General features: G+C 45.2%; 1 protein-coding gene across 2 annotated transcripts in view; it reads left to right on the forward strand.

The window, feature by feature from the left end:
• PPP2R2B (protein phosphatase 2 regulatory subunit Bbeta) overlaps positions 1 to 26,121 on the forward strand; it is a 270,379-nt gene extending 244,258 nt beyond the window's left edge. For both annotated transcript variants that reach the window (XM_075274753.1, XM_075274754.1), the window contains exons 5-9: positions 603 to 780; positions 1,463 to 1,627; positions 21,850 to 22,019; positions 24,038 to 24,129; positions 25,435 to 26,121. In XM_075274753.1, the coding sequence (XP_075130854.1) occupies positions 603 to 780; positions 1,463 to 1,627; positions 21,850 to 22,019; positions 24,038 to 24,129; positions 25,435 to 25,714 (885 nt within the window). In that variant the 3' untranslated portion in view covers positions 25,715 to 26,121. The remainder of the gene's footprint in view (positions 1 to 602; positions 781 to 1,462; positions 1,628 to 21,849; positions 22,020 to 24,037; positions 24,130 to 25,434) is intronic.
• The last annotated feature ends 519 nt before the right edge of the window (positions 26,122 to 26,640 follow it).

Below are 26,640 nucleotides of genomic sequence, written 5' to 3' on the forward strand. Positions count from 1 at the left end.
GAGGGATTGGGAAGGAAGCTTCATGTATGAAAGGCACCATTATTAGATCATTATTATGGGGCGGGGGGGATCTTTTATCAGGGAGCTAGCACAGTGGAGACCATATCTGATAGTATATAAATGAGTGAATCACATAGTTAGAACGTAATGCCGCCTTATTTACTGAGTGTTTTCTCCTATGACTGGTGTAGAAATGCAAGGTTGGATGAATGGAGGATGCTTGGGATTTTGGGGTGTATCTTATAACTGGTTGGGTTAAAAGATGGGGTCCCCATGCAGACTTGCTGAATGGATTACCGAACGCAGATGTGAACCAGGCCTTAGCCTGAATAAGTGGAGTGGCATCTACTGAATATCTGTGTGTGTATATATATTAGTCCAAGACAGCACAAGAGTGTATACAACCTTTGGGAGGTTTGTTTTTCTATTTCTGGAGGGGATATGCCAAAGCGGCAGTACTCCCAAGAGGAAAATTCAGTCAATCTCTTTATTTCATTGCAATGTTTGGTCCATATGTTAACCTTTCCCATATACTGTATATATGCAAAATGTGAAATGGTAACCATTATTAATCAGATTTTTTTTTTTAATTGTAATTTCAGGTCCCGGTATTAAGGCCCATGGATCTGATGGTGGAGGCCACCCCAAGAAGAGTGTTTTCTAATGCACACACATATCACATTAACTCAATATCTGTGAACAGTGACTATGAAACATACATGTCAGCGGATGACCTACGAATAAACCTGTGGAACCTAGAAATAACAAATCGAAGTTTCAGTATCCTTTTGACTATGGCGAGTTATTCTTAAAGAGGACCTTCACCTCTTCCACCAACTCCATTACTGCTTAAATGGGCCTCACACACTGCTGATTCCAGCACAGTCAGAATATATCCTCTCTCTCCCACCATAGTGGAATTTGTGCACTTCACTTTACATGATATCGCAATCAGCTATTCTGTCAAGTGAGTGGTCTCAGGGAGGAGAAGACAATGGTGCATGAGTTCTAGAATTCTAAGCCTTGTCTGCTCCTGCCTGACACTGCCCACCTGACAGAGAGGCTTATTAGCTTATCAGGCACCAAACAAACTGCATTGATTGCTGGAGAATGGAGGGGGTGGAGAAAAAATTCGAACTGTGTATCAGCAGTGTAGCCCCTAAGGGTGCAATGAACTGAAGGTTTTTGTAAGATTCTGTGTAAATTAAGAAAATGCCTCCTTCTATTCCCCAAATATTATGCAGTGCATATGGCACTGGGCCAGTGAATGAGATTAAAGCTACAGCATGTCTAGATACATCATTGTAGTTTCCAATAACTATCGCTGAAAGACATCATTTGATCTTTTGGTCACCTTTTAGGTTTTTTGTTTGTGTTTTTAAAATATTTGTAATATATACAACCTATATTTTTGTCTTCACGATTATTAAGATATGTATATCCTTAACTTGCAACCAACCAGACATTGTGGACATTAAACCAACCAACATGGAAGAGCTCACAGAAGTCATAACAGCCGCTGAATTCCATCCGCATCATTGTAACACATTTGTATATAGCAGCAGTAAAGGCACGATACGACTGTGTGACATGCGTTCTTCTGCATTATGTGACAAGCATTCAAAGTGTAAGTTATAGTGTAATGAAAATGTAATGTGTGTTTACATACCATATACAGTATATAACCTTTGTATACTAGTAACTGTTGGTATAGATTGAAGGAATTTTTAGGAGGACTCACGGGGTGCCACTTCTGCAGGGAGGTTCTTATAACCAGTCCTATTAGAAAAACACGTCACCTCTCTGTGCTGCTCTCCTCTTTATTGGGGACCAGGACCAGATTGACTGTTCAGAATGGAGCAACATGGAATTTATATCATGCCTACCTTTTATTATAAGAAATGCTGCTGTCCAAGTTGGGCTTCCTGTCCAAGAAGTTGAAGGGAGAGCCTATGTCCAGCCTAAACGATATCCATTCCTCTTTTACGGAGAATTCAGCAGAAGCTGTACTGTATTCTACTCACTAGAATAATGTGCACGGACCTATAGATTGTGAACACTGGGAGTACACGCAGATAATGATATTCCTTTGAGGAAATCTTTTTTTAATAATGAAAATGTATATTGGGTTATTGCCATTTGTGTTGATGGCACAAACATACCGTAATCTCCTGTAGGTTCCGTAAAACTTGTAGTCTTTATTCCTCAGCTGGTTCTTTTATATTTTTTATAATTGTTCCCATTCCTACTAGAAGGTAAAGATCATTACTTTGTGTTGTATAATGTGAAGAACATGACAGGCAGCAGAAGGAAGTGTCCTTTAATTAAGTTAAAGGGACGGATACAACTATACAATACACATTAGATGGTTCAGTGAAGCATTGGATGCAAGCAAATGCCCTTAACCTTCTCAGTGTGTGACCTGAGAATTGTAATTAGCTTGGAGGAGAAGCCCTTGCAATCGCTACTTCACCAACAAAAATACTATTATTACAGTATACAATTTCTCACAATGTAACTAAACACGGAGACAGTCTACACAAAAGGAACCAATTCATGTTTGTAAAAGTGCCGACATTACATTGGCGGTGAACTCTCATTCTGCACATTTATGCAGTCTTTTATTGAAAAAAGCTTTTTGTAGAGGCCCAAAGCAAATAAATTTTCCAGCCTTTGTTTTCTGTACTTGGCGCTTCTGCGTGTGCAGTCATTTTTTTTTCTTAGAGGATATAGGGCTTATTCATCACTACAAAGTTCCTGTACTTGTATTATTGTAGTCTGCACAATATAGCGGGAGAAGAGTAAATGTCCACTACCGAATCAATAAATATGCAACTTCTCTGGGGCAAGAAATCTCATTTATCACAGTAGGTAACTACACAACTCGCATTAGTTTACCTATATCTTCCCCTCCCCTCCATAGAGGAAGATGATGTTGTTGGGGTTTCCCGTTTACACTCCTTACCTGTAAACAGGGGCTCTATATTTCCCTAAAAATCCAGGTTGGCGTAATATGTTTAGTTTCTGAAACATTGTGTATAGTAGTAGTTAGGGTTGAGATTTCAGGATCGATTTTAAAATCCGATTTCTGATCATTTTCCAGCCAATCGTGAAATTTGTTCGATTGCTGATCGGGATCCGATCCTTCCTGGTCCCGATTGCTCAACCTCTAGTCAATGCTTCTCTATGGGAAAAGTAAATTTTAGGGCTGAGCCAGTCTTGAGATTTCAAAATCCAATCATTTTCCAGCCAATCACGATCATTACATTTGCTTGATCAGGATCCGATCTTTTCCAATCCCGATTATCAACCCTAGCAGTAGTTCTTTGACCTAGAACAATATTAGGTTTGACAAAAGTGGTTGGGTGTCATATATTATATTACATAAGCTTGAGGGCCTTGTATAAGTTAGTCACTTCCATTTGCTTTTTTGTTGTCATTGTAGCTATTTTTGGTGGTGGTCTTTCATTCTATTCCTCAGTTCTGTGATGAGAAAAGATCCGTCCAGCTGAGGGGAGTTCAGTTTGACCTCCCCCTTGACATTTTTGATTGATTTATTTATTTTTTCTATTTTTTTTTTATCCTTGTCACCTTCCTGAGTTCAGCAGCTTTGAGTCCATTTCTGCTCAGTGACGGGCAGAGCTCAATTGAGGCAGTTCATCAGAGTTGAAAATGAAAAGTAACATTGACTTTTATGGATGAATTGTCAGACAGTGAGGGAAATTTAATAACTTTAGACTTTAATCAAAATGCAGAACCAGCATTGACAAAAGAGAAGTAGACTCTGCACAAATAAACAAGGCCTTCCTGCTAGATGGAATGGGAAATGTGGAATCATCTACTGTCCCTTTCAATTGATTTCCCAAGTGCTCTTAGGGTAAATAAGATTTTGGAGTAGTGTCAGCATGGCAATTCCTGGAGATTCTTTGGAGCTGTATTGGCATCACAGAATTTTTTTTTTTTTTTTTTTTTTTTTTGAGATTCATTCATTTTAGAGATGAGCGAACAGTGTTCTATCGAACACATGTTCGATCGGATATCAGGGTGTTCGCCATGTTCGAATCGAATCGAACACCACGTGGTAAAGTGCGCCAAAATTCGATTCCCCTCCCACCTTCCCTGGCGCCTTTTTTGCACCAATAACAGCGCAGGGGAGGTGGGACAGGAACTACGACACTGGGGGCATTGAAAAAAATTGGAAAAAGTCATTGGCTGCCGAAATCAGGTGACCTCCATTTTAGACGAATAGTGGATTTCAAATCCGGGTCATATGAGAATGTGAACTTTGTGACTATGAGACAGGGATAGCTGTACAGGCAGGGATAGCTAGGGATAACCTTTATTTAGGGGGGAATGTTATTAAAAATAACTTTTTGGGGCTCTATCGGGTGTGTAATTGTGATTTTTGTGAGATAAACTTTTTCCCATAGGGATGCATTGGCCAGCGCTGATTGGCCGAATTCCGTACTCTGGCCAATCAGTGCTGGCCAATGCATTCTATTAGCTTGATGAAGCAGAGTGTGCACAAGGGTTCAAGCGCACCCTCGGCTCTGATGTAGCAGAGCCGAGGCTGCACAAGGGTTCAAGCGCACCCTCGGCTCTGATGTAGGAGAGCCGAGGGTGCACTTGAACCCTTGTGCACCCTCAGCTCTGCTACATCAGAGCCGAGGGTGCGCTTGAACCCTTGTGCACACTCTGCTTCATCAAGCTAATAGAATGCATTGGCCAGCGCTGATTGGCCAATGTATTCTATTAGCCTGATGAAGTAGAGCTGAATGTGTGTGCTAAGCACACACATTCAGCTCTACTTCATCGGGCTAATAGAATGCATTGGCCAGCGCTGATTGGCCAGAGTACGGAACTCGACCAATCAGCGCTGGCTCTGCTGGAGGAGGCGGAGTCTAAGATCGCTCCACACCAGTCTCCATTCAAGTCCGACCTTAGACTCCGCCTCCTCCGGCAGAGCCAGCGCTGATTGGCCGAAGGCTGGCCAATGCATTCCTATGCGAATGCAGAGACTTAGCAGTGCTGAGTCAGTTTTGCTCAACTACACATCTGATGCACACTCGGCACTGCTACATCAGATGTAGCAATCTGATGTAGCAGAGCCGAGGGTGCACTAGAACCCCTGTGCAAACTCAGTTCACGCTAATAGAATGCATTGGCCAGCGCTGATTGGCCAATGCATTCTATTAGCCCGATGAAGTAGAGCTGAATGTGTGTGCTAAGCACACACATTCAGCACTGCTTCATCACGCCAATACAATGCATTAGCCAGTGCTGATTGGCCAGAGTACGGAATTCGGCCAATCAGCGCTGGCTCTGCTGGAGGAGGCGGAGTCTAAGGTCGGACCTGAATGGAGACTGGTGTGGAGCGATCTTAGACTCCGCCTCCTCCAGCAGAGCCAGCGCTGATTGGTCGAGTTCCGTACTCTGGCCAATCAGCGCTGGCCAATGCATTCTATTAGCCCGATGAAGTAGAGCTGAATGTGTGTGCTTAGCACACACATTCAGCTCTACTTCATCAGGCTAATAGAATACATTGGCCAATCAGCGCTGGCCAATGCATTCTATTAGCTTGATGAAGCAGAGTGTGCACAAGGGTTCAAGCGCACCCTCGGCTCTGATGTAGCAGAGCCGAGGCTGCACAAGGGTTCAAGTGCACCCTCGGCTCTCCTACATCAGAGCCGAGGGTGCGCTTGAACCCTTGTGCAGCCTCGGCTCTGCTACATCAGAGCCGAGGGTGCGCTTGAACCCTTGTGCACACTCTGCTTCATCAAGCTAATAGAATGCATTGGCCAGCACTGATTGGCCAGAGTACGGAATTCGGCCAATCAGCGCTGGCCAATGCATTCTATTAGCCCGATGAAGTAGAGCTGAATGTGTGTGCTAAGCACACACATTCAGCACTGCTTCATCACGCCAATACAATGCATTAGCCAGTGCTGATTGGCCAGAGTACGGAATTCGGCCAATCAGCGCTGGCTCTGCTGGAGGAGGCGGAGTCTAAGATCGCTCCACACCAGTCTCCATTCAGGTCCGACCTTAGACTCCGCCTCCTCCAGCAGAGCCAGCGCTGATTGGCCGAATTCCGTACTCTGGCCAATCAGCACTGGCTAATGCATTGTATTGGCTTGATGAAGCAGTGCTGAATGTGTGTGCTTAGCACACACATTCAGCTCTACTTCATCGGGCTAATAGAATGCATTGGCCAGCGCTGATTGGCCGAATTCCGTACTCTGGCCAATCAGCACTGGCTAATGCATTGTATTGGCTTGATGAAGCAGTGCTGAATGTGTGTGCTTAGCACACACATTCAGCTCTACTTCATCGGGCTAATAGAATGCATTGGCCAATCAGCGCTGGCCAATGCATTCTATTAGCGTGAACTGAGTTTGCACAGGGGTTCTAGTGCACCCTCGGCTCTGCTACATCAGATTGCTACATCTGATGTAGCAGTGCCGAGTGTGCATCAGATGTGTAGTTGAGCAAAACTGACTCAGCACTGCTAAGTCTGCATTCGCATAGGAATGCATTGGCCAGCCTTCGGCCAATCAGCGCTGACTCTGCCGGAGGAGGCGGAGTCTAAGGTCGGACCTGAATGGAGACTGGTGTGGAGCGATCTTAGACTCCGCCTCCTCCAGCAGAGCCAGCGCTGATTGGTCGAGTTCCGTACTCTGGCCAATCAGCACTGGCCAATGCATTTCTATGGGGAAAAGTTAGCTTGCGAAAATCGCAAACTGACAGGGATTTCCATGAAATAAAGTGACTTTTATGCCCCCAGACATGCTTCCCCTGCTGTCCCAGTGTCATTCCAGGGTGTTGGTATCATTTCCTGGGGTGTCATAGTGGACTTGGTGACCCTCCAGACACGAATTTGGGTTTCCCCCTTAACGAGTTTATGTTCCCCATAGACTATAATGGGGTTCGAAACCCATTCGAACACTCGAACAGTGAGCGGCTGTTCGAATCGAATTTCGAACCTCGAACATTTTAGTGTTCGCTCATCTCTAATTCATTTCTTTCTTAGGAGAGTAGAGGAATGCCTTAGATTGGTTTCTGCATGAACAGATATTCATGAACTATTCTTATCCTTATCAGATCGGTGGGTGTCACCCGGCACTCCGTGGTAACCTGTTCTTGGTAGCCACTGTTGCTGGAACTAACAAAGAGAATGGTGCTAGCTAGGTTTCTATGTAGTGGTCTGGTACTACAGCTTTGCAGCCACAACATTCACTTGAATAGGCGCCAAGAACAGAACTCCCACAGAGAACAAAGCTATGCTTCTAGGTTTGTTCTCTGATTGAGATAATCCACCTTCCCAGAAAACATAACCTTTAATAGTTACAATAAAATACCGGTAGTCATAAATAATACTACTTCCACTTCCACTCACACATGGACCCTTTGCCTACATGGCTGAGAATATGACTGCCCTCTATTATCACAATGGATAGGCAACATCATCAGCGCCTTCATGTTATTAACCTCTTTGTGACTAATTGCAGGTTTACGTGTCTGCAAGACAGATGAGTATTATGGATTGTTTTGGTTTTTTTTTTTTTGATTCAACAGTGCCTTTAAAGAGGATCTTTCACCACCACCATCTGGCACAGTTGGATTTTTATTTTCACAAGCTCCTTCCATTTCTGAACAATCAATGCTGTTAGATTTGGTGCCTGATGCACTATTTAGTCTCTGTACTGTCAGGAGAGCGATGTCAGAACTCAGACTCACACGCCTTGTCTGCTCCTACCTGATGCTACCAAACTCTGATTGGTGGCCTGGATCACACCCCCTGCCTAACACTGCCCTTCTGATATTACAGAGGTTAATGGCACATCAGGCACCAAAACCAACTGTGCTTGTTGCTCTGGAATGGAGGGGGCTAGTTAAAAAAAAAAAAAAAAAAAAAAAAATTAGAATTGTGCTGGAATCAGTGGAGAAGGACTTAATTTAATTGATTCTAAGAACTGGAGTTGATGGAGGTTGTGAAAAGTTCTCTTTAACTAATGGACTCATGGTGTATTTGATATAGCCATTATATACTTCTCGTAAGGCTAACTATATTATGACACATGTGGTAGGTATTGTGTTGGGTATGGGGGATTAAAGTATATATATTTTGGGGAAGATATTATGCTCAAATATCCCATATTTGGCTGAAACATCTATGTGAATTATGATATCCCAGTAACACTACATCAGCCTACAATATTTTTTTTTCACAGTAATATACAGTATATACACAGTAACATTCAGTGATAGGCAGGCATTGTTTTATAGGAAGGTTATTCATCTCTTTCTGTGATTTGCTGTAATTGAACCACCTATGGGGAAGTTTCCTTCTTCCTGGCAATGGCAGTCCAGTATCCATTGCTTAGTAGGTTTGTTCTCTGTGTTCGTTCTGGTGCTAGTGGCAGCTGATCTGTGTGGTTGCCAGATATGGGAACCCCCATTGTTTGATGTTCTAAGATTAGTTCATCAAGATCTGAAATCCCCTTGAAAACCAAATTCAGATTTAGTTTCCTCTATGTGAAAGGAATTGAGGAGTTGTGCAGTTGCCTTTCCATGATCTTATCCAATCTCTGTTTGAAAGGCAGATGTAAGTAGCTAAAATGGAGAGAGCCCTCCATATGGACAGTGATTTATGCAGGGGGCTGGGAGAGCCTGTATAGTATAGCTGTAGCCGATGGCCAGAAAGGAAGTGCAGTACATGCCGCAGTTTCTTGTGATAAGGAATTGTAAAGCAACTTGAAAATTTGATGGACTAGAGTGAAAGAAATAATGGCCTTAGTTTAAGACCTTAATACTGATATATGGGGTTGTGCCATCATAACAAATTATGACCTACCTACAGGATAGGTCATAACTTTGTGGTAGGTAGGGATTTGAGTACGGAAACCCTCTTGAGAACAGAGCCCCATCTCACCCATGTAAATGGAATGGCAAGTACTGTGGACACATTGCTGTTCCGTTCATTGTATGGGACTGTTGCAGATTGCCTAGTCCAGTGCCCAGCTACAGTATCTCTGGCAGTCCCATAGAGAGATATAGCGTGACTTGCTATCGCAATTGGCAAAAAGCCTTTATATAAGTACGTCTGGAGATAGAGCAGTCGCAAAATATCCACATATACACATGTAACATATCACTGCAATACAAAATTGCAAAATCATATTTATTAGAAAAGTTGTTTCTCTTGTGACACATATAACTGGACATGTTCATCTGACAAAAGAGTAAGAAAGAACACATTTCTAGGTTCATTTTACAAATCATGAACATTTTATATCTACCGTACACCACACGACAGGGACTTGTGGACAGGTATGTAATGGGTACCCTTTTATAAAGTGTTGGTGTAGCCTCATTTCTAATATGTAGTTCAGTTCTGGGTACCAGTTTGTAGAAAGGATGCCCTGGAGTTGCAAAAAGTGCTGAAAAGGGGCATGGAGGACTTCAGTAATGAGGAGCGATTCAAGGAATTAAGTCTTTGTAGAAGATGTTGAATTACATGTTTTCTATGAACGTATAAACTGCCCATACAAAAAATATGGTTAAAAGGGGACACTCCCTCTTTTTAGAGTAAAAAATTGTCTTTCCAGAGGTGACTAGACTTCACTGGTATCTGTGGAGTAACCTCCCCTAGGAACTGGTCGCAACGGCAGTTTCAAAAAAGACTTGGATGCCTTTTTCAGGCATACTATGTAACCTTTTTGGTTTATTCAACACTGGGATGTTCAAATCACAAGAAATTGTAGTAGTTGATCAAGTCAAGGCACTAGTCAAGCCACTAGTCTCCATATACAATGTGGCAGTCGGAAGCCATATCTTCAGGTTGTCTCGCTCCTGGGATCCCTGGGGTTATGCCACAAATGATGACTGACTGGTATATCTAAGCCTGCCCTCTACTAAAAATGATATTCAATGAATATTTCAGTGTTTTTAATTATTTATTTATTATGTATTTATTCCTTTTTATGGGCTTGCAATTATGTTAAGGATTTTTTTTTGTTTGTTTTTTTGTTTTTACAAAAAATAAGCTCTTTTGGACACTGGCCTGTTTATTGCCAAATGAGCAATGGCCACCTCATAGCGTTTTCCTCCAGGAATCGCATTTTAAGGCAAGAAAGGCAATAGCCTTCATTTGCTTGGTGGATCGTCTTCCATCCATATTACAGAGGAAATCGTTGATCAATACAACCATCCCCTCATAGGAAGTATCTTCAGAAATTTGCCAGGATGTCGTAAAACCCATCCACTGCCCTTTTGATACCTTACAAATGTCTAGTCAACTCAGAGTAACTCCTCTTATGTAATGCGTCTTGTTTTAGGTCCCTGTACAGCTCCAGCTATGTTGTTTGGCTACCTTCTGATGTGTACCATTTATACCCTATAACACTGGACACTCAGCATTGTATGGCTAGTAATACTTGAAGTAGTGAGGCCAATAAAGGGAGATTTAAAAAAAATGCATGGACAACTTGCCACAAGTATCTTCAGCTCAGATCTTTCCCCTGACCTACGCTGATAACAATTGTAGTAAGAAAGAATTGTCTATGTTAAATGAAATTATGGCAAATTCTCAGTATTGGGTCCTGAAGGTTATTCAGCCTCTAGATGATAGAACACTTGTGTTACATTATAACAACAATGTAGCTGACCTTTTCCTTCCATGTAGCCTGGACCTCCAGGGAAGCCAGGTGCATATAGAAATCCGTAGAGCTGCCATCTATAGGTTCTCTTGCCTTATAACACCCCCAATCTATATTCTTGCATCAGTACATGCAATGTGGAGGAATTTACCAATATGGTTACACCATACGCATGGGGTGGAGTCTTTACACCAAGCACCGGATGCATCAGCAGTAGAGATGAGCGAACAGTGTTCTATCGAACTCATGTTCGATCGGATATTAGGCTGTTCGGCATGTTCGAATCGAATCGAACACCGCGTGGTAAAGTGCGCCATTACTCGATTCCCCTCCCACCTTCCCTGGCGCCTTTTTTGCTCCAATAACAGCGCAGGGTAGGTGGGACAGGAACTACGACACCGGTGACGTTGAGAAAAGTAGGCAAAACCCATTGGCTGCCGAAAACATGTGACCTCTAATTTAAAAGAACAGCGCCGCCCAGGTTCGCGTCATTCTGAGCTTGCAATTCACCGAGGACGGAGGTTTCCGTCCAGCTAGCTAGGGCTTAGATTCTGGGTAGGCAGGGACAGGCTAGGATAGGAAGGAGAAGACAACCACAACAGCTCTTGTAAGAGCTAAATTCCAGGGAGAAGCTTGTCAGTGTAACGTGGCACTGACGGGCTCAATCGCCGCAACCCAGCTTTCCCAGGATCCTGAATGGAATACACTGTCAGAGTATTCCCGTATACCCGATATATACCCCCGATACCCGTTCCAACGGTGTGCCCCCCCACCTTCACCCCAGAAATACCCTGCAAGTCCCCTAGCAATAGAATTGGGGCTATATACACCCACTATTTTTGCTACTGCCATATAGTGCCATTGTCTGACTGGGAATTCAAAAAATATATTGGGGTTACGTGCACCCACAATTTTTACTACTGGTATACAGTGCCAGTTTCTGACTGGTAATTCAAAGAATATATTGGGGTTATAAATACCCTCATTTCTTGCTACTGGTATATAGTGCCAGTTTCTGACTGGTAATTCAAAGAATATATTGGGGTTACGTGCACCCACAATTTTTACTACTGGTATACAGTGCCATTGTCTGACTGGGAATTCAAAGAATATATTGGGGTTATAAATACCCTCATTTCTTGCTACTGCCATATAGTGCCAGTTTCTGACTGGGAATTCAAAGAATATATTGGGGTTACGTGCACCCACAATTTTTACTACTGGTATACAGTGCCATTGTCTGACTGGGAATTCAAAGAATATATTGGGGTTATAAATACCCTCATTTCTTGCTACTGGTATATAGTGCCATTGTCTGACTGGGAATTCAAAGAATATATTGGGGTTACGTGCACCCACAATTTTTACTACTGGTATACAGTGCCAGTTTCTGACTGGGAATTCAAAGAATATATTGGGGTTACAAATACCCTCATTTCTTGCTACTGCCATATAGTGCCAGTTTCTGACTGGTAATTCAAAGAATATATTGGGGTTACGTGCACCCACAATTTTTACTACTGGTATACAGTGCCATTGTCTGACTGGGAATTCAAAGAATATATTGGGGTTATAAATACCCTCATTTCTTGCTACTGCCATATAGTGCCAGTTTCTGACTGGTAATTCAAAGAATATATTGGGGTTACGTGCACCCACAATTTTTACTACTGGTATACAGTGCCATTGTCTGACTGGGAATTCAAAGAATATATTGGGGTTACAAATACCCTCATTTCTTGCTACTGCCATATAGTGCCAGTTTCTGACTGGTAATTCAAAGAATATATTGGGGATACGTGCACCCACAATTTTTACTACTGGTATACAGTGCCATTGTCTGACTGGGAATTCAAAGAATATATTGGGGTTATAAATACCCTCATTTCTTGCTACTGGTATATAGTGCCATTGTCTGACTGGGAATTCAAAGAATATATTGGGGTTACGTGCACCCACAATTTTTGCTACTGGTATATAGTGCCAATTTCTAACTGGGAATTCAAAATGCGCAAGGCTCCCGGAAAGGGACGTGGACGAGGCCGTGGGCGAGGTCGGGGGAATGGTTCTGGGGAGCAAGGTAGCAGTGAAGCCACAGGGCGTCCCGTGCCTACTCCTGTGGGGCAGCAAGCATTGCGCCACTCCACAGTGCCAGGGTTGCTTGCCACATTAACTAAACTGCAGGGTACAAACCTTAGTAGGCCCGAGAACCAGGAACAGGTCTTGCAATGGCTGTCAGAGAACGCTTACAGCACATTGTCCAGCAGCCAGTCAGACTCTGCCTCCTCTCCTCCTATTACCCAACAGTCTTGTCCTCCTTCCTCCCAAAATTCCCAAGCTTCACAGAACAATAACCCCAACTGTCCCTGCTCCCCAGAGCTGTTCTCCGCTCCTTTCATTGTCCCTCAACCTGCCTCTCCACGTCACGATTCCACGAACCTAACAGAGGAGCATCTGTGTCCAGATGCTCAAACACTAGAGTCTCCTCCATCTCCGTTCGATTTGGTGGTGGATGACCAGCAACCCACCCTCATCGACGATGATGTGACGCAGTTGCCGTCAGGGCATCCAGTTGACCGGCGCATTGTGTGGGAGGAGGAGATGAGACAGGAGTTGGAAGAGGAAGTGGTGGATGATGAGGACACTGACCCGACCTGGACAGGGGGGATGTCAAGCGGGGAAAGTAGTGTGGATGTTGAGGCAAGTGCAGCACCAAAAAGGGTAGCTAGAGGCAGAGGCAGAGGTCAGCAGCTTAGGCGAAGCCAGGCCACACCCGGAATCTCCCAAGATGTTCCAGTTCGTACCCAGCCCCGAAAAACTCCCACCTCGAGGGCACGTTTCTCGAAGGTGTGGAGTTTTTTCAAGGAATGCGCCGAGGACAGATATAGTGTTGTCTGCACAATTTGCCTCTCGAAATTGATTAGGGGCTCTGAGAAGAGCAACCTGTCCACCACTTTAATGCGCCGTCATTTGGAATCCAAGCACTGGAATCAGTGGCAGGCAGCAACGGCAGGACAAAGGCCGCCTGCCGTTCACGCCACTGCCACTGCCTCTGCCACTGCCACTGCTGACTGTGCTGGCGATGCACTCCAGAGGACGAGCCAGGACACCACTTCATCTGCCTCCGCCACTTTGTTGACTTCTCCCTCATCCTCCCCTGTTCCTGTCTTATCTCCTTCTCCTGCACCATCAAAGGCACCATCAGGCGCTTCTTTACAACAACCCACCATCTCTCAGACATTGGAGCGGCGGCAGAAATACACTGCTAACCACCCACACGCGCAAGCCTTGAACGCCAACATCGCTAAACTGCTGGCCCAGGAGATGTTGGCGTTCCGGCTTGTTGAAACTCCCGCCTTCCTGGACCTGATGGCAACTGCGGCACCTCGCTATGCCGTCCCTAGCCGTCACTACTTCTCCCGGTGTGCCGTCCCCGCCTTGCACCAGCACGTGTCACTCAACATCAGGCGGGCCCTTAGTTCCGCGCTTTGCACAAAAGTCCACTTGACCACCGACGCGTGGACAAGTGCATGCGGACAGGGACGCTACATTTCACTGACGGCACACTGGGTGAATGTAGTTGAGGCTGGGACTGCTTCCCAAACTGGCCCGGTGTACCTCGTCTCCCCGCCTAACATTCCTGGCAGGGACACGAGAAGAACACCCCCCTCCTCCTCCTCCTCTACCGCCTCCTCCTCCGCCACCGCCTCCTCCTCCGCTGTTAGATTGACCCCAGCTACGAGTTGGAAACGTTGCAGCACTGGCGTTGGTAGACGTCAGCAGGCTGTGCTGAAGCTGATCAGCTTGGGGGACAGACAGCACACTGCCTCCGAGGTGAGGGATGCCCTCCTCGATGAGACGGCAATATGGTTTGAGCCGCTGCACCTGGGCCCAGGCATGGTCGTTTGTGATAACGGCCGGAACCTGGTAGCAGCTCTGGAGCTTGCCGGACTCCAACATGTTCCATGCCTGGCCCACGTCTTCAACCTAGTGGTGCAACGTTTCCTAAAGAGCTACCCCAATGTTCCAGAGCTACTGGTGAAAGTGCGGCGCATGTGCGCCCACTTTCGCAAGTCGACAGTAGCCGCTGCTAGCTTAAAATCTCTCCAGCAACGCCTGCATGTGCCACAACACCGGCTTTTGTGCGACGTCCCCACACGCTGGAACTCAACGTTTCAGATGTTGAATAGAGTGGTTGAGCAGCAGAGACCTTTGTGGCACCCTAGGGTTTTGTAGCTGGTATTCCATCAAAGTCAGCTGCCTCAGTTTCACATCCATGAGTGGCCATGGATGAGAGACCTTTGTGACATCCTACGGGTCTTTGAGGAGTCCACAAGGAGGGTGAGCTCTGAGGATGCGATGGTGAGCCTTACAATCCCGCTCTTGTGTGTTCTGAGAGAATCCCTGATTGACATCAGGGATAACTCAGATCACACAGAGGAGTTAGGGATAGCATCCGATCCGTCACAGCTGGAGAGTAGGTCCACACATCTGTCCGCTTCACTGCGTTTAATGGAGGAGGAGGAAGAAGAGTTGTCCGATGATGTGATGGTGATACAGGAGGCTTCCGGGCAACTTTGAATCGTCCCATTGTTGCAGCGCGGATGGGTAGACATGGAGGATGAGGAGGAAATGGAGATTGAACTTTCCGGTGGGGCCAGAGGAGTCATGCCAACTAACACTGTGGCAGACATGGCTGAGTTCATGTTGGGGTGCTTTACAACCGACAAGCGTATTGTCAAAATCATGGAGGACAACCAGTACTGGATCTTTGCTATCCTTGACCCCCGGTATAAAAACAACATCTCGTCTTTTATTCCGGTAGAGGGGAGGGCCAATCGCATCAATGCTTGCCACAGGCAATTGGTGCAGAATATGATGGAGATGTTTCCAGCATGTGACGTTGGCGGCAGGGAGGGCAGTTCCTCCAGTAGGCAACCAAGTTCTCACCGGTCCACACAAACGAGGGGCACACTGTCTAAGGTCTGGGACACCTTGATGGCACCCCCTCGCCAAAGTGCCGCCACGGAGGGTCCTAGTGTCACCAGGCGTGAGAAGTATAGGCGCATGTTGCGGGAATACCTTTCCGACCACAGCCCTGTCCTCTCCGACCCCTCTGCGCCCTACACGTATTGGGTGTCGAAGTTGGACCTGTGGCTTGAACTTGCCCTATATGCCTTGGAGGTGCTGTCCTGTCCTGCCGCCAGCGTCCTATCTGAGAGGGTGTTCAGTGCAGCCGGTGGCATCATCACTGACAAGCGCACCCGTCTGTCAGCTGAGAGTGCCGACCGGCTCACTTTGATAAAAATGAACCACCACTGGATAGAGCCTTCATTTTTGGGCCCACCTGTGTAAAGCACCCCAACATGAAACTCCATGTCTGTACTCAACCTCTCCAATTCCTCCGCATCCTCATACTCATCCACCATAAGCGTTGCACAATTCTGCTAATACTAGGCTCCCTCCACCCTGATTTCCCCCAACTCTGCTGGTTAGAGGCTCCCTCCACCCTGATTTCCACCAACTCTGCTGGTTAGAGGCTCCCTCCACCCTGCTTTCCCACAACTCTGCTGGTTAGAGGCTCCCTCCACCCTGCTTTCCCACAACTCTGCTGGTTAGAGGCTCCCTCCACCCTGCTTTCCCACAACTCTGCTGGTTAGAGGCTCCCTCCACCCTGCTTTCCCACAACTCTGCTGGTTAGAGGCTCCCTCCACCCTGATTTCCACCAACTCTGCTGGTTAGAGGCTCCCTCCACCCTGCTTTCCCACAACTCTGCTGGTTAGAGGCTCCCTCCACCCTGATTTCCACCAACTCTGCTGGTTAGAGGCTCCCTCCACCATGAATTGGTCCAAACTGGGCTGTTTAGCGGCTCCCTCCACCATGAATTGGTCCAAACTGGGGTTTTTAGAGGCTCCCTCCACCATGAATTGGTCCAAACTGGGGTTTTTAGAGGCTCCCTCCACCATGAATTGGTCCAAACTGGGCTGTTTAGAGGCTCCCTCCACCATGAATTTGCCCAAACTGGCCTGTTTAGAGGCTCCCTCCACCATGAATTTGCCCAAACTGGCCTGTTTAGAGGCTCCCTCCACCATGAATTGGTCCAAACTGGGCTGGTTAGAGGCTCCCTCCACCATGAATTTGCCCAAACTGGGCTGTTTAGAGGCTCCCTCCACCATGAATTTGCCCAAACTGGCCTGTTTAGAGGCTCCCTCCACCATGAATTGGTCCAAACTGGGGTTTTTAGAGGCTCTCTCCACCATGAATTGGTACAAACTGGGCTGTTTAGAGGCTCCCTCCATCATGAATTGGTCCAAACTGGGGTTTTTAGAGGCTCCCTCCACCATGAATTGGTTCAAACTGGGGTTTTTAGAGGCTCCCTCCACCATGAATTGGTCCAAACTGGGGTTTTTAGAGGCTCCCTCCACCATGAATTTGCCCAAACTGGGCTGTTTAGAGGCTCCCTCCACCATGAATTTGCCCAAACTGGGCTGTTTAGAGGCTCCCTCCACCATGAATTGGTCCAAACTGGGGTTTTTAGAGGCTCCCTCCACCATGAATTGGTCCAAACTGGGCTGGTTAGAGGCTCCCTCCACCATGAATTTGCCCAAACTGGCCTGTTTAGAGGCTCCCTCCACCATGAATTTGCCCAAACTGGCCTGTTTAGAGGCTCCCTCCACCATGAATTGGTCCAAACTGGGGTTTTTAGAGGCTCTCTCCACCATGAATTGGTCCAAACTGGGCTGTTTAGAGGCTCCCTCCATCATGAATTGGTCCAAACTGGGGTTTTTAGAGGCTCCCTCCACCATGAATTGGTCCAAACTGGGGTTTTTAGAGGCTCCCTCCACCATGAATTGGTCCAAACTGGGCTGTTTAGAGGCTCCCTCCACCATGAATTGGTCCAAACTGGGGTTTTTAGAGGCTCCCTCCACCATGAATTGGTCCAAACTGGGCTGGTTAGAGGCTCCCTCCACCATGAATTTGCCCAAACTGGGCTGTTTAGAGGCTCCCTCCACCATGAATTTGCCCAAACTGGCCTGTTTAGAGGCTCCCTCCACCATGAATTGGTCCAAACTGGGGTTTTTAGAGGCTCTCTCCACCATGAATTGGTCCAAACTGGGCTGTTTAGAGGCTCCCTCCATCATGAATTGGTCCAAACTGGGGTTTTTAGAGGCTCCCTCCACCATGAATTGGTCCAAACTGGGGTTTTTAGAGGCTCCCTCCACCATGAATTGGTCCAAACTGGGGTTTTTAGAGGCTCCCTCCACCATGAATTTGCCCAAACTGGGCTGTTTAGAGGCTCCCTCCACCATGAATTGGTCCAAACTGGGGTTTTTAGAGGCTCCCTCCACCATGAATTGGTCCAAACTGGGGGTTTTTAGAGGCTCCCTCCACCATGAATTGGTCCAAACTGGGGTTTTTAGAGGCTCCCTCCACCATGAATTGGTCCAAACTGGGGTTTTTAGAGGCTCCCTCCACCATGAATTGGTCCAAACTGGGCTGTTTAGAGGCTCCCTCCACCATGAATTGGTCCAAACTGGGGTTTTTAGAGGCTCCCTCCACCATGAATTGGTCCAAACTGGGGGTTTTTAGAGGCTCCCTCCACCATGAATTTGCCCAAACTGGGCTGTTTAGAGGCTCCCTCCACCATGAATTGGTCCAAACTGGGGTTTTTAGAGGCTCCCTCCACCATGAATTGGTCCAAACTGGGGTTTTTAGAGGCTCCCTCCACCATGAATTGGTCCAAACTGGGGTTTTTAGAGGCTCCCTCCACCATGAATTGGTCCAAACTGGGGTTTTTAGAGGCTCCCTCCACCATGAATTGGTCCAAACTGGGGGTTTTTAGAGGCTCCCTCCACCATGAATTGGTCCAAACTGGGGTTTTTAGAGGCTCCCTCCACCATGAATTTGCCCAAACTGGGGGTTTTTAGAGGCTCCCTCCACCATGAATTGGTCCAAACTGGGCTGGTTAGAGGCTCCCTCCACCATGAATTTGCCCAAACTGGCCTGTTTAGAGGCTCCCTCCACCATGAATTTGCCCAAACTGGCCTGTTTAGAGGCTCCCTCCACCATGAATTGGTCCAAACTGGGGTTTTTAGAGGCTCTCTCCACCATGAATTGGTCCAAACTGGGCTGTTTAGAGGCTCCCTCCATCATGAATTGGTCCAAACTGGGGTTTTTAGAGGCTCCCTCCACCATGAATTGGTCCAAACTGGGGTTTTTAGAGGCTCCCTCCACCATGAATTGGTCCAAACTGGGCTGTTTAGAGGCTCCCTCCACCATGAATTGGTCCAAACTGGGGTTTTTAGAGGCTCCCTCCACCATGAATTGGTCCAAACTGGGCTGGTTAGAGGCTCCCTCCACCATGAATTTGCCCAAACTGGGCTGTTTAGAGGCTCCCTCCACCATGAATTTGCCCAAACTGGCCTGTTTAGAGGCTCCCTCCACCATGAATTGGTCCAAACTGGGGTTTTTAGAGGCTCTCTCCACCATGAATTGGTCCAAACTGGGCTGTTTAGAGGCTCCCTCCATCATGAATTGGTCCAAACTGGGGTTTTTAGAGGCTCCCTCCACCATGAATTGGTCCAAACTGGGGTTTTTAGAGGCTCCCTCCACCATGAATTGGTCCAAACTGGGGTTTTTAGAGGCTCCCTCCACCATGAATTTGCCCAAACTGGGCTGTTTAGAGGCTCCCTCCACCATGAATTGGTCCAAACTGGGGTTTTTAGAGGCTCCCTCCACCATGAATTGGTCCAAACTGGGGGTTTTTAGAGGCTCCCTCCACCATGAATTGGTCCAAACTGGGGTTTTTAGAGGCTCCCTCCACCATGAATTGGTCCAAACTGGGGTTTTTAGAGGCTCCCTCCACCATGAATTGGTCCAAACTGGGCTGTTTAGAGGCTCCCTCCACCATGAATTGGTCCAAACTGGGGTTTTTAGAGGCTCCCTCCACCATGAATTGGTCCAAACTGGGGGTTTTTAGAGGCTCCCTCCACCATGAATTTGCCCAAACTGGGCTGTTTAGAGGCTCCCTCCACCATGAATTGGTCCAAACTGGGGTTTTTAGAGGCTCCCTCCACCATGAATTGGTCCAAACTGGGGTTTTTAGAGGCTCCCTCCACCATGAATTGGTCCAAACTGGGGTTTTTAGAGGCTCCCTCCACCATGAATTTGCCCAAACTGGGCTGTTTAGAGGCTCCCTCCACCATGAATTGGTCCAAACTGGGGTTTTTAGAGGCTCCCTCCACCATGAATTGGTCCAAACTGGGCTGTTTAGAGGCTCCCTCCACCATGAATTGGTCCAAACTGGGGTTTTTAGAGGCTCCCTCCACCATGAATTTGCCCAAACTGGGGGTTTTTAGAGGCTCCCTCCACCATGAATTGGCCCAAACTGGGGGTTTTTAGAGGCTCCCTCCACCATGAATTGGTCCAAACTGGGGTTTTTAGAGGCTCCCTCCACCATGAATTGGTCCAAACTGGGGTTTTTAGAGGCTCCCTCCACCATGAATTGGTCCAAACTGGGGGTTTTTAGAGGCTCCCTCCACCATGAATTTGCCCAAACTGGGCTGTTTAGAGGCTCCCTCCATCATGAATTGGTCCAAACTGGGGTTTTTAGAGACTCCCTCCACCATGAATTGGTCCAAACTGGGCTGGTTAGAGGCTCCCTCCACCATGAATTGGTCCAAACTGGGGTTTTTAGAGGCTCCCTCCACCATGAATTTGCCCAAACTCTGCTGGTTAGAGGCTCAATCCACCCTGATTTTCAAAACAAATGTTGGTGCCAACCTCAACTTACTACAAGGGCCAAATTCACTGCTGGTGACAAGCTCTCCTCACTGCAAGTGCCAAATACACATGTTTCAAGGTGTTTTCCTACTGTCAGAGAGGTGGTATTGAGTGTGTAAAGTGTGTAGTTGTTAGGCTGTGATGTTGGGGTAATAGAGGGTCTTTGGTGTGTTAGATGCCCCCAGACATGCTTCCCCTGCTGTCCCAGTGTCATTCCAGAGGTGTTGGCATCATTTCCTGGGGTGTCATAGTGGACTTGGTGACCCTCCAGACACGGATTTGGGTTTCCCCCTTAACGAGTATCTGTTCCCCATAGACTATAATGGGGTTCGAAACCCATTCGAACACACGAACATTGAGCGGCTGTTCGAATCGAATTTCGAACCTCGAATATTTTAGTGTTCGCTCATCTCTAATCAGCAGGGCTCAGTATATAAATAAACCTGCTCCAGCGTTGTCTTTGAACGACTTTCTCGAGAACCAGGAAGAGAAGTCGATGTAGAACCGCAGGCCTCAGTTCATAACTTTCTAAACTAGCATTCTTTAAGATGAGTGACGGCTTCATAATTTTGATTCGGGAATGATTTTAATTGAAAACCTTTCTATTCACGGGAAACATGTCCCAGTAGGATTGTCTTCTGGGTTTACATAGATCTGACCTTTGCTCAGCGCGCCCCACGCTGTCAAGGCGCGTTGAGTGATTGGCCTTTATTAGTGATGATAGAAGTAAGCAATGCTAGTTCCCATGGTTACCAGATAAAGGCATTGAATAGATCTACAAGTGGAGGACCTCATGTGGTTGTTTGCTCGCACACAATTTAGACATCCCTTCAATTAGCCGCATTACCATTTTGTAAGGACTTTATTGTACACCTGGTTCTTCTCGCTTTGTGCAGTCACTTGTTCCAGTGGGTGACTGAGCGGCTCATGAATGCGCCGAAAGCTTTTTGTTGCAGGTAGAAAGGTTTTTGCGTATCCTTAAATTAATAAGACGTATGTCTTGGAGGAGAGAAAATGTTTGTGGTCATAGAAGAGAGAATATATATTTCCTTTATATTAAACCACTGCTCCATTCAGAACAGGGGGATGAAGGGTCCTCCATTCTCTTGATAAGTGGGAGTCTGAGCATCTGGACCCCCCCTAATCTGCAGGTTATCTCCTACCCTATGCATAAGGGATCACTTGTTTTGTGGTAAAAACCCTTTAATGTGAGCTCATTGGTATCGGTCTCATAAGAAAATAATTTTGTCATGCGCTTTCAGTGCTGCAGGTTTTTAAGCTGGATTTGATGGAAAAGTGTTTTGGTTTTTTAACCAGCAATAATATAATGAATAGAGATTCTTTTATTTTGTGTTGTGTTAAGATTTTCAGTTTTGATCATTCAAAAAAACTGCCTCCTGTTTTTCAGTGTTTGAAGAGCCAGAAGACCCCAGCAACAGATCATTTTTCTCAGAGATAATCTCTTCCATTTCGGATGTAAAGTTTAATCATAGTGGTCGGTATATAATGACGAGGGACTACCTTACAGTCAAAGTCTGGGACCTCAATATGGAGAACAGACCAATAGAGACTTACCAGGTAAAACACTGGAAAATGTTTGTTAGATGCTGGAGGGTGGTTGTCCAAGTTGTAAAAACATTTGACCAAATGCAGGAATACATATACACAGTAGATGTTGGGGAAGTTAAGGAACATGCAGTTGGATTTTCTTAAAAAAATTTTTTTACCGCATGCTGAACATCACACCAAAACATGGTGTAATTAATAGGTTATCGGGGAATTATGTGAACCCTTTACCATTGAAAAAATAAACTGACCCTCATGAAGAAACTACATAGATGAAAATGTTATGATTGTAAATGTGGTGCTTCAATTTTCAATTTGTATTAAAAAAAAAAAAAAAGTCAAGGTTTTTGGAGTGCAATAATAATAAAAACATAAATAACAATTGAAAACTAGTCCCAATACCTACTCCTGTCCCCCTAATCTGTGTGTCTTAAGACATTTCATCTAATAATTCTCTTACATTGATGAAGAGCAAGCACTCTGGAATATTACTGTCAAAAGGTGGATGTCTTGGCTGGTCTGGGCTCATACCGGCTGGTCTGGGCTCATACCGGCTGGTCTGGGCTCATACCGGCTGGTCTGGGCTCATACCGGCTGGTCTGGGCTCATACCGGCTGGTCTGGGCTCATACCGGCTGGTCTGGGCTCATACCGGCTGGTCTGGGCTCATACCGGCTGGTCTGGGCTCATACCGGCTGGTCTGGGCTCATACCGGCTGGTCTGGGCTCATACCGGCTGGTCTGGGCTCATACCGGCTGGTCTGGGCTCATACCGGCTGGTCTGGGCTCATACCGGCTGGTCTGGGCTCATACCGGCTGGTCTGGGCTCATACCGGCTGGTCTGGGCTCATACCGGCTGGTCTGGGCTCATTTGCATACTATTTCCCATGGAGCATTGCTTGATAAATGTCTGCCTGCATGCTATATCACTTGTATAAGAAACAGATTTCTTCTGGATTTATTAAAGGTGTTGTCCCATGAAAAGCATCCTATATATACTGCTAGTTTATGTGGATTTAAGACTTTTCCTAAATACATTGCTTTATCAAAACTGCTTTTTTTGGCCGCTATCTTAATTTATTCACTTCATTGTTGACACTGCATTTCTATGGCTCTGGGCTTATCTGCTCATTTCCCAAGTGATGTAGCTGCCTGCTCTCAGGGGGGAGGGAGGGGCTGACGAGCAACGGAGCTCCTCAGATAGGGGAGGAGGGAGGTGATAGCTCTGGGATTACTGTGCTGTCTATCTTCAGTTTTTCCACTTATCAGCTGGTTTAATTGAATTTGGCTGATAAGGGCTGAGATAAGGAGTCCATTACCTCTATAAGTAATGCAAGCTGACTCAAATCCAGCTCTGCTACATCAGTTTCCACATCAACGTCATACTGTGGTAATGCATAGCAGAGCAAGTGAAACCCCACCCACCAATGTGCCGAGAAATCCAGGAAGTGAAGAGAGCACAGAGCCTTCAGGCGGCAGAACAAGAATTATGGGAATACCCCTTTAAACATGGATGTTTATATTCACTGACCACCAAGAGAAACGTATAAAATAGTAAGGGCTAGTATTTCTATACAAAATGGCTTTATTTTTTTATTACACAGTGAATGTGACTTACTTATAGAACATTAGAAAAGACAGAGGGCTACATTATGCTTGTTACATTACCTCGGTGGAGAGTGTATACTTTTCCCCCCCCCCCGCAATGTTCATTATTAGTTATGATTTTCTTTTACATTACAGCAGGAACAAACTGTACAAATGTTGGGTACAATATCTAAAGCCATGCACACCATTTCCAATAATTCAGTTTTTCAGTTTTGGCTTGTTCTTTCTGTTCACGTTATTCTAACTCCTGTACAGATAATTCTGTATCCGTGTGTATTGTGGTATATGCTGTATAACTAGCCGGGCAATTAGGGTGACATTGCAAAGACATTGCCTCTTGTGTGACGTACCACTGAAATGACTCGCAATTAAGCTGTCAGCAATGTTTCTGAGCCATCTGATCTGTCTTCTGTTACTGTTTCAGGTCCATGATTACCTCCGCAGCAAACTATGTTCACTTTATGAGAATGACTGCATTTTTGACAAATTTGAATGTGTATGGAATGGTTCAGACAGGTAAGGACACAGAAAGGGGTATGCTTGTTTATATATATATATATATATATATATATATATATATATATATATATACACACATACATACATACATACACAATATCTCAAATAAAACGCCTAAAAAAAGTTTAAAAAAAAAACAACAACAAAAACTTGTGCCCGTTAATCTATATGTTAAAGAAAAGAAGGTTGTCTGTTTTTGTACAAGTTATGACCAGAATCCTAAGTATAGAAATTGTCCTCTAATGTTAGTTGCCCCTTCCTACACCCATTCCCATGGTTCTGGATAATGTTACTTAGGACAGACAAGCCTGATCCTTTTTTTTTTTTTTTTTTTTTTAAATCCATATTCCCTTTGTAAAAAGACCTTTCACCACCTTCTCCAACTCTCTCTGCAATCTTTTAATTTGATCCTGACATAGTTAGGTTGTTTCTCTAGCCCCCACCATCCCTGAGCAATTGTTTCTGTTCGTTTTATCACAATTATGTTCCTTACGGTCAGGTGGGTGGTTCTGAGTATAGCAGTTACAGGGATTGTCCAGGAATGGCGGGGGATAGAGAAGGAATTTCAGCTGTGCTGGAATAAGTACAGTGACCTCTATTGAAGGATGCAAAGAGTTAGAGTTGGTCAAGGTGCTGAAAGTTCCTTTTTAATGACACTTGAGGCAGTATTTAATGTAATTCAAGTTATATATGTGGCATTAAAAACTTTACTGATGTGGATAGTTTTTGGAATAATAGTAGTTACCCATGATAACCAGTTGAGATCGAGCTTACGTATTTCAAACTGAGGGCGGGTTTACATCTGCACCCGGTCTCAGGTTTAGTCAATCTGGCCGATTTCTGTCTTCTGCCCCGCAAAACTGGACAGGAGATGGAAACCCAGTGGTCAGCTTTCAAACCCATTTACTTGAATGGGTTTGCAGAGGTGACCACCCGTGTGAGTCTTCTGCCTGGCCACGGGGAAACAGTTTTTTGTTTTTTTTTTCTAGTTGGACATATAGGACTTTGTGTGTGATTAGAAAAAAAACTCTCTGCGGACAGGCAGAAGACACACACTGGCGGTCACCTCTGCAAACTGTTCAAGTGAATGAGTTTGAAAGCAGACTGCTGGGTTTCCGTCTCCTGTCTAGTTTCACGAGGCAGAAGATGAAAACCGTCCGGATTGGCCAAACCGGAGACCAGGCGCAGAGGGGAATCCACCCTGAAGTAAAATGTCCTTCTCACCTTTTTATAGTTGTGCTTTTTTTAGATTTCAGTTTATTCCATATAATTCAGCAAACATGGTAACCTTTTGTCTTCCAGTGTCATAATGACTGGCTCGTACAATAACTTCTTCAGAATGTTTGACCGCAACACCAAACGTGATGTCACATTGGAAGCCTCCAGAGAAAACAGCAAGCCTAGAGCAATTCTAAAGCCACGCAAAGTCTGTGTAGGAGGCAAACGCAGAAAAGACGAAATTAGCGTGGACAGCCTGGACTTTAGCAAAAAAATTCTTCACACTGCTTGGCACCCTTCAGAAAACATCATAGCAGTGGCAGCCACAAATAACCTGTATATATTTCAGGACAAGGTTAACTAGAACATTATTAAATATATACTAGGTACCATGTGTTCTAAGGCTTTTTAATATGATTTTTCTCTTCCCGTTTTCTAATATATATTTTTTGTTTACCTTTATTTCATTTATCAAGTTCTTCCTCTGCTGAAATATAGATGAAATAAACAGGCTTCCCAAATCCCCATGACACCATTTCAGACAGCTGGTATTCAGATTTTTTGTCTCATTTTTTTTTTTGTTTTTTTTGTGTTTGCAACCTTTCTTGCAGCGCGGTTCTCAAACATACTCTACCTACCGGAGTGTATTTTTGGCCTCTTGTGCAGCATGAACGGTATAAGCAAGAACCTTTGGACAAAACAAACGTTGGGCATATATAATTCTTCTTTTTAATTGATAATTCAATTTTTAATAAAAGACGATCATTACAAGTACTTGTATGTCCTTATTTCTAAATACTGATGGACGTTCTTTACTATGAACAGGAATAAAATTCTATAAAGTATCCGTTGTGGGTTATCCTCCTTTAACTTAACTTTTTTTTTTTTTTTTTTAAAGGACGCTGGGTAGTCTGTACATTAATACTCGGCAGCTTTTTTCATATTTTCCTTCCCCTTGCTTTTCTTTTGATTTGGCTATTTAGCATATGTATAAGAACGGGTTCATTCAAAAACTACTGAAGCAATTTACATACAAAAGGTAGGTGTGGAATAGTCTTTCTAAAGGCTATGCAAGTATGTGCTTAGCTAAAAATGACTTTTCCCAATGATAGAGCCCCTTTAACCCCTTCTTGCCGATGGCACTTTTTGATTTCCTGACCAAGCTCGATTTTTCAAAACTGACGTGTCACTTTATGTGGCAATAACTTTGGAATGCTTTAACTTACCGAAGTGATTTTGATATTGTTTTTTCGTAACACATTGTACTTCATGTTAGTAGTAAATTTTGTT

The sequence above is a fragment of the Leptodactylus fuscus genome, chromosome 5 (genome assembly GCF_031893055.1).
Source record: "Leptodactylus fuscus isolate aLepFus1 chromosome 5, aLepFus1.hap2, whole genome shotgun sequence".
Taxonomy (NCBI): Eukaryota; Metazoa; Chordata; class Amphibia; order Anura; family Leptodactylidae; genus Leptodactylus; species Leptodactylus fuscus.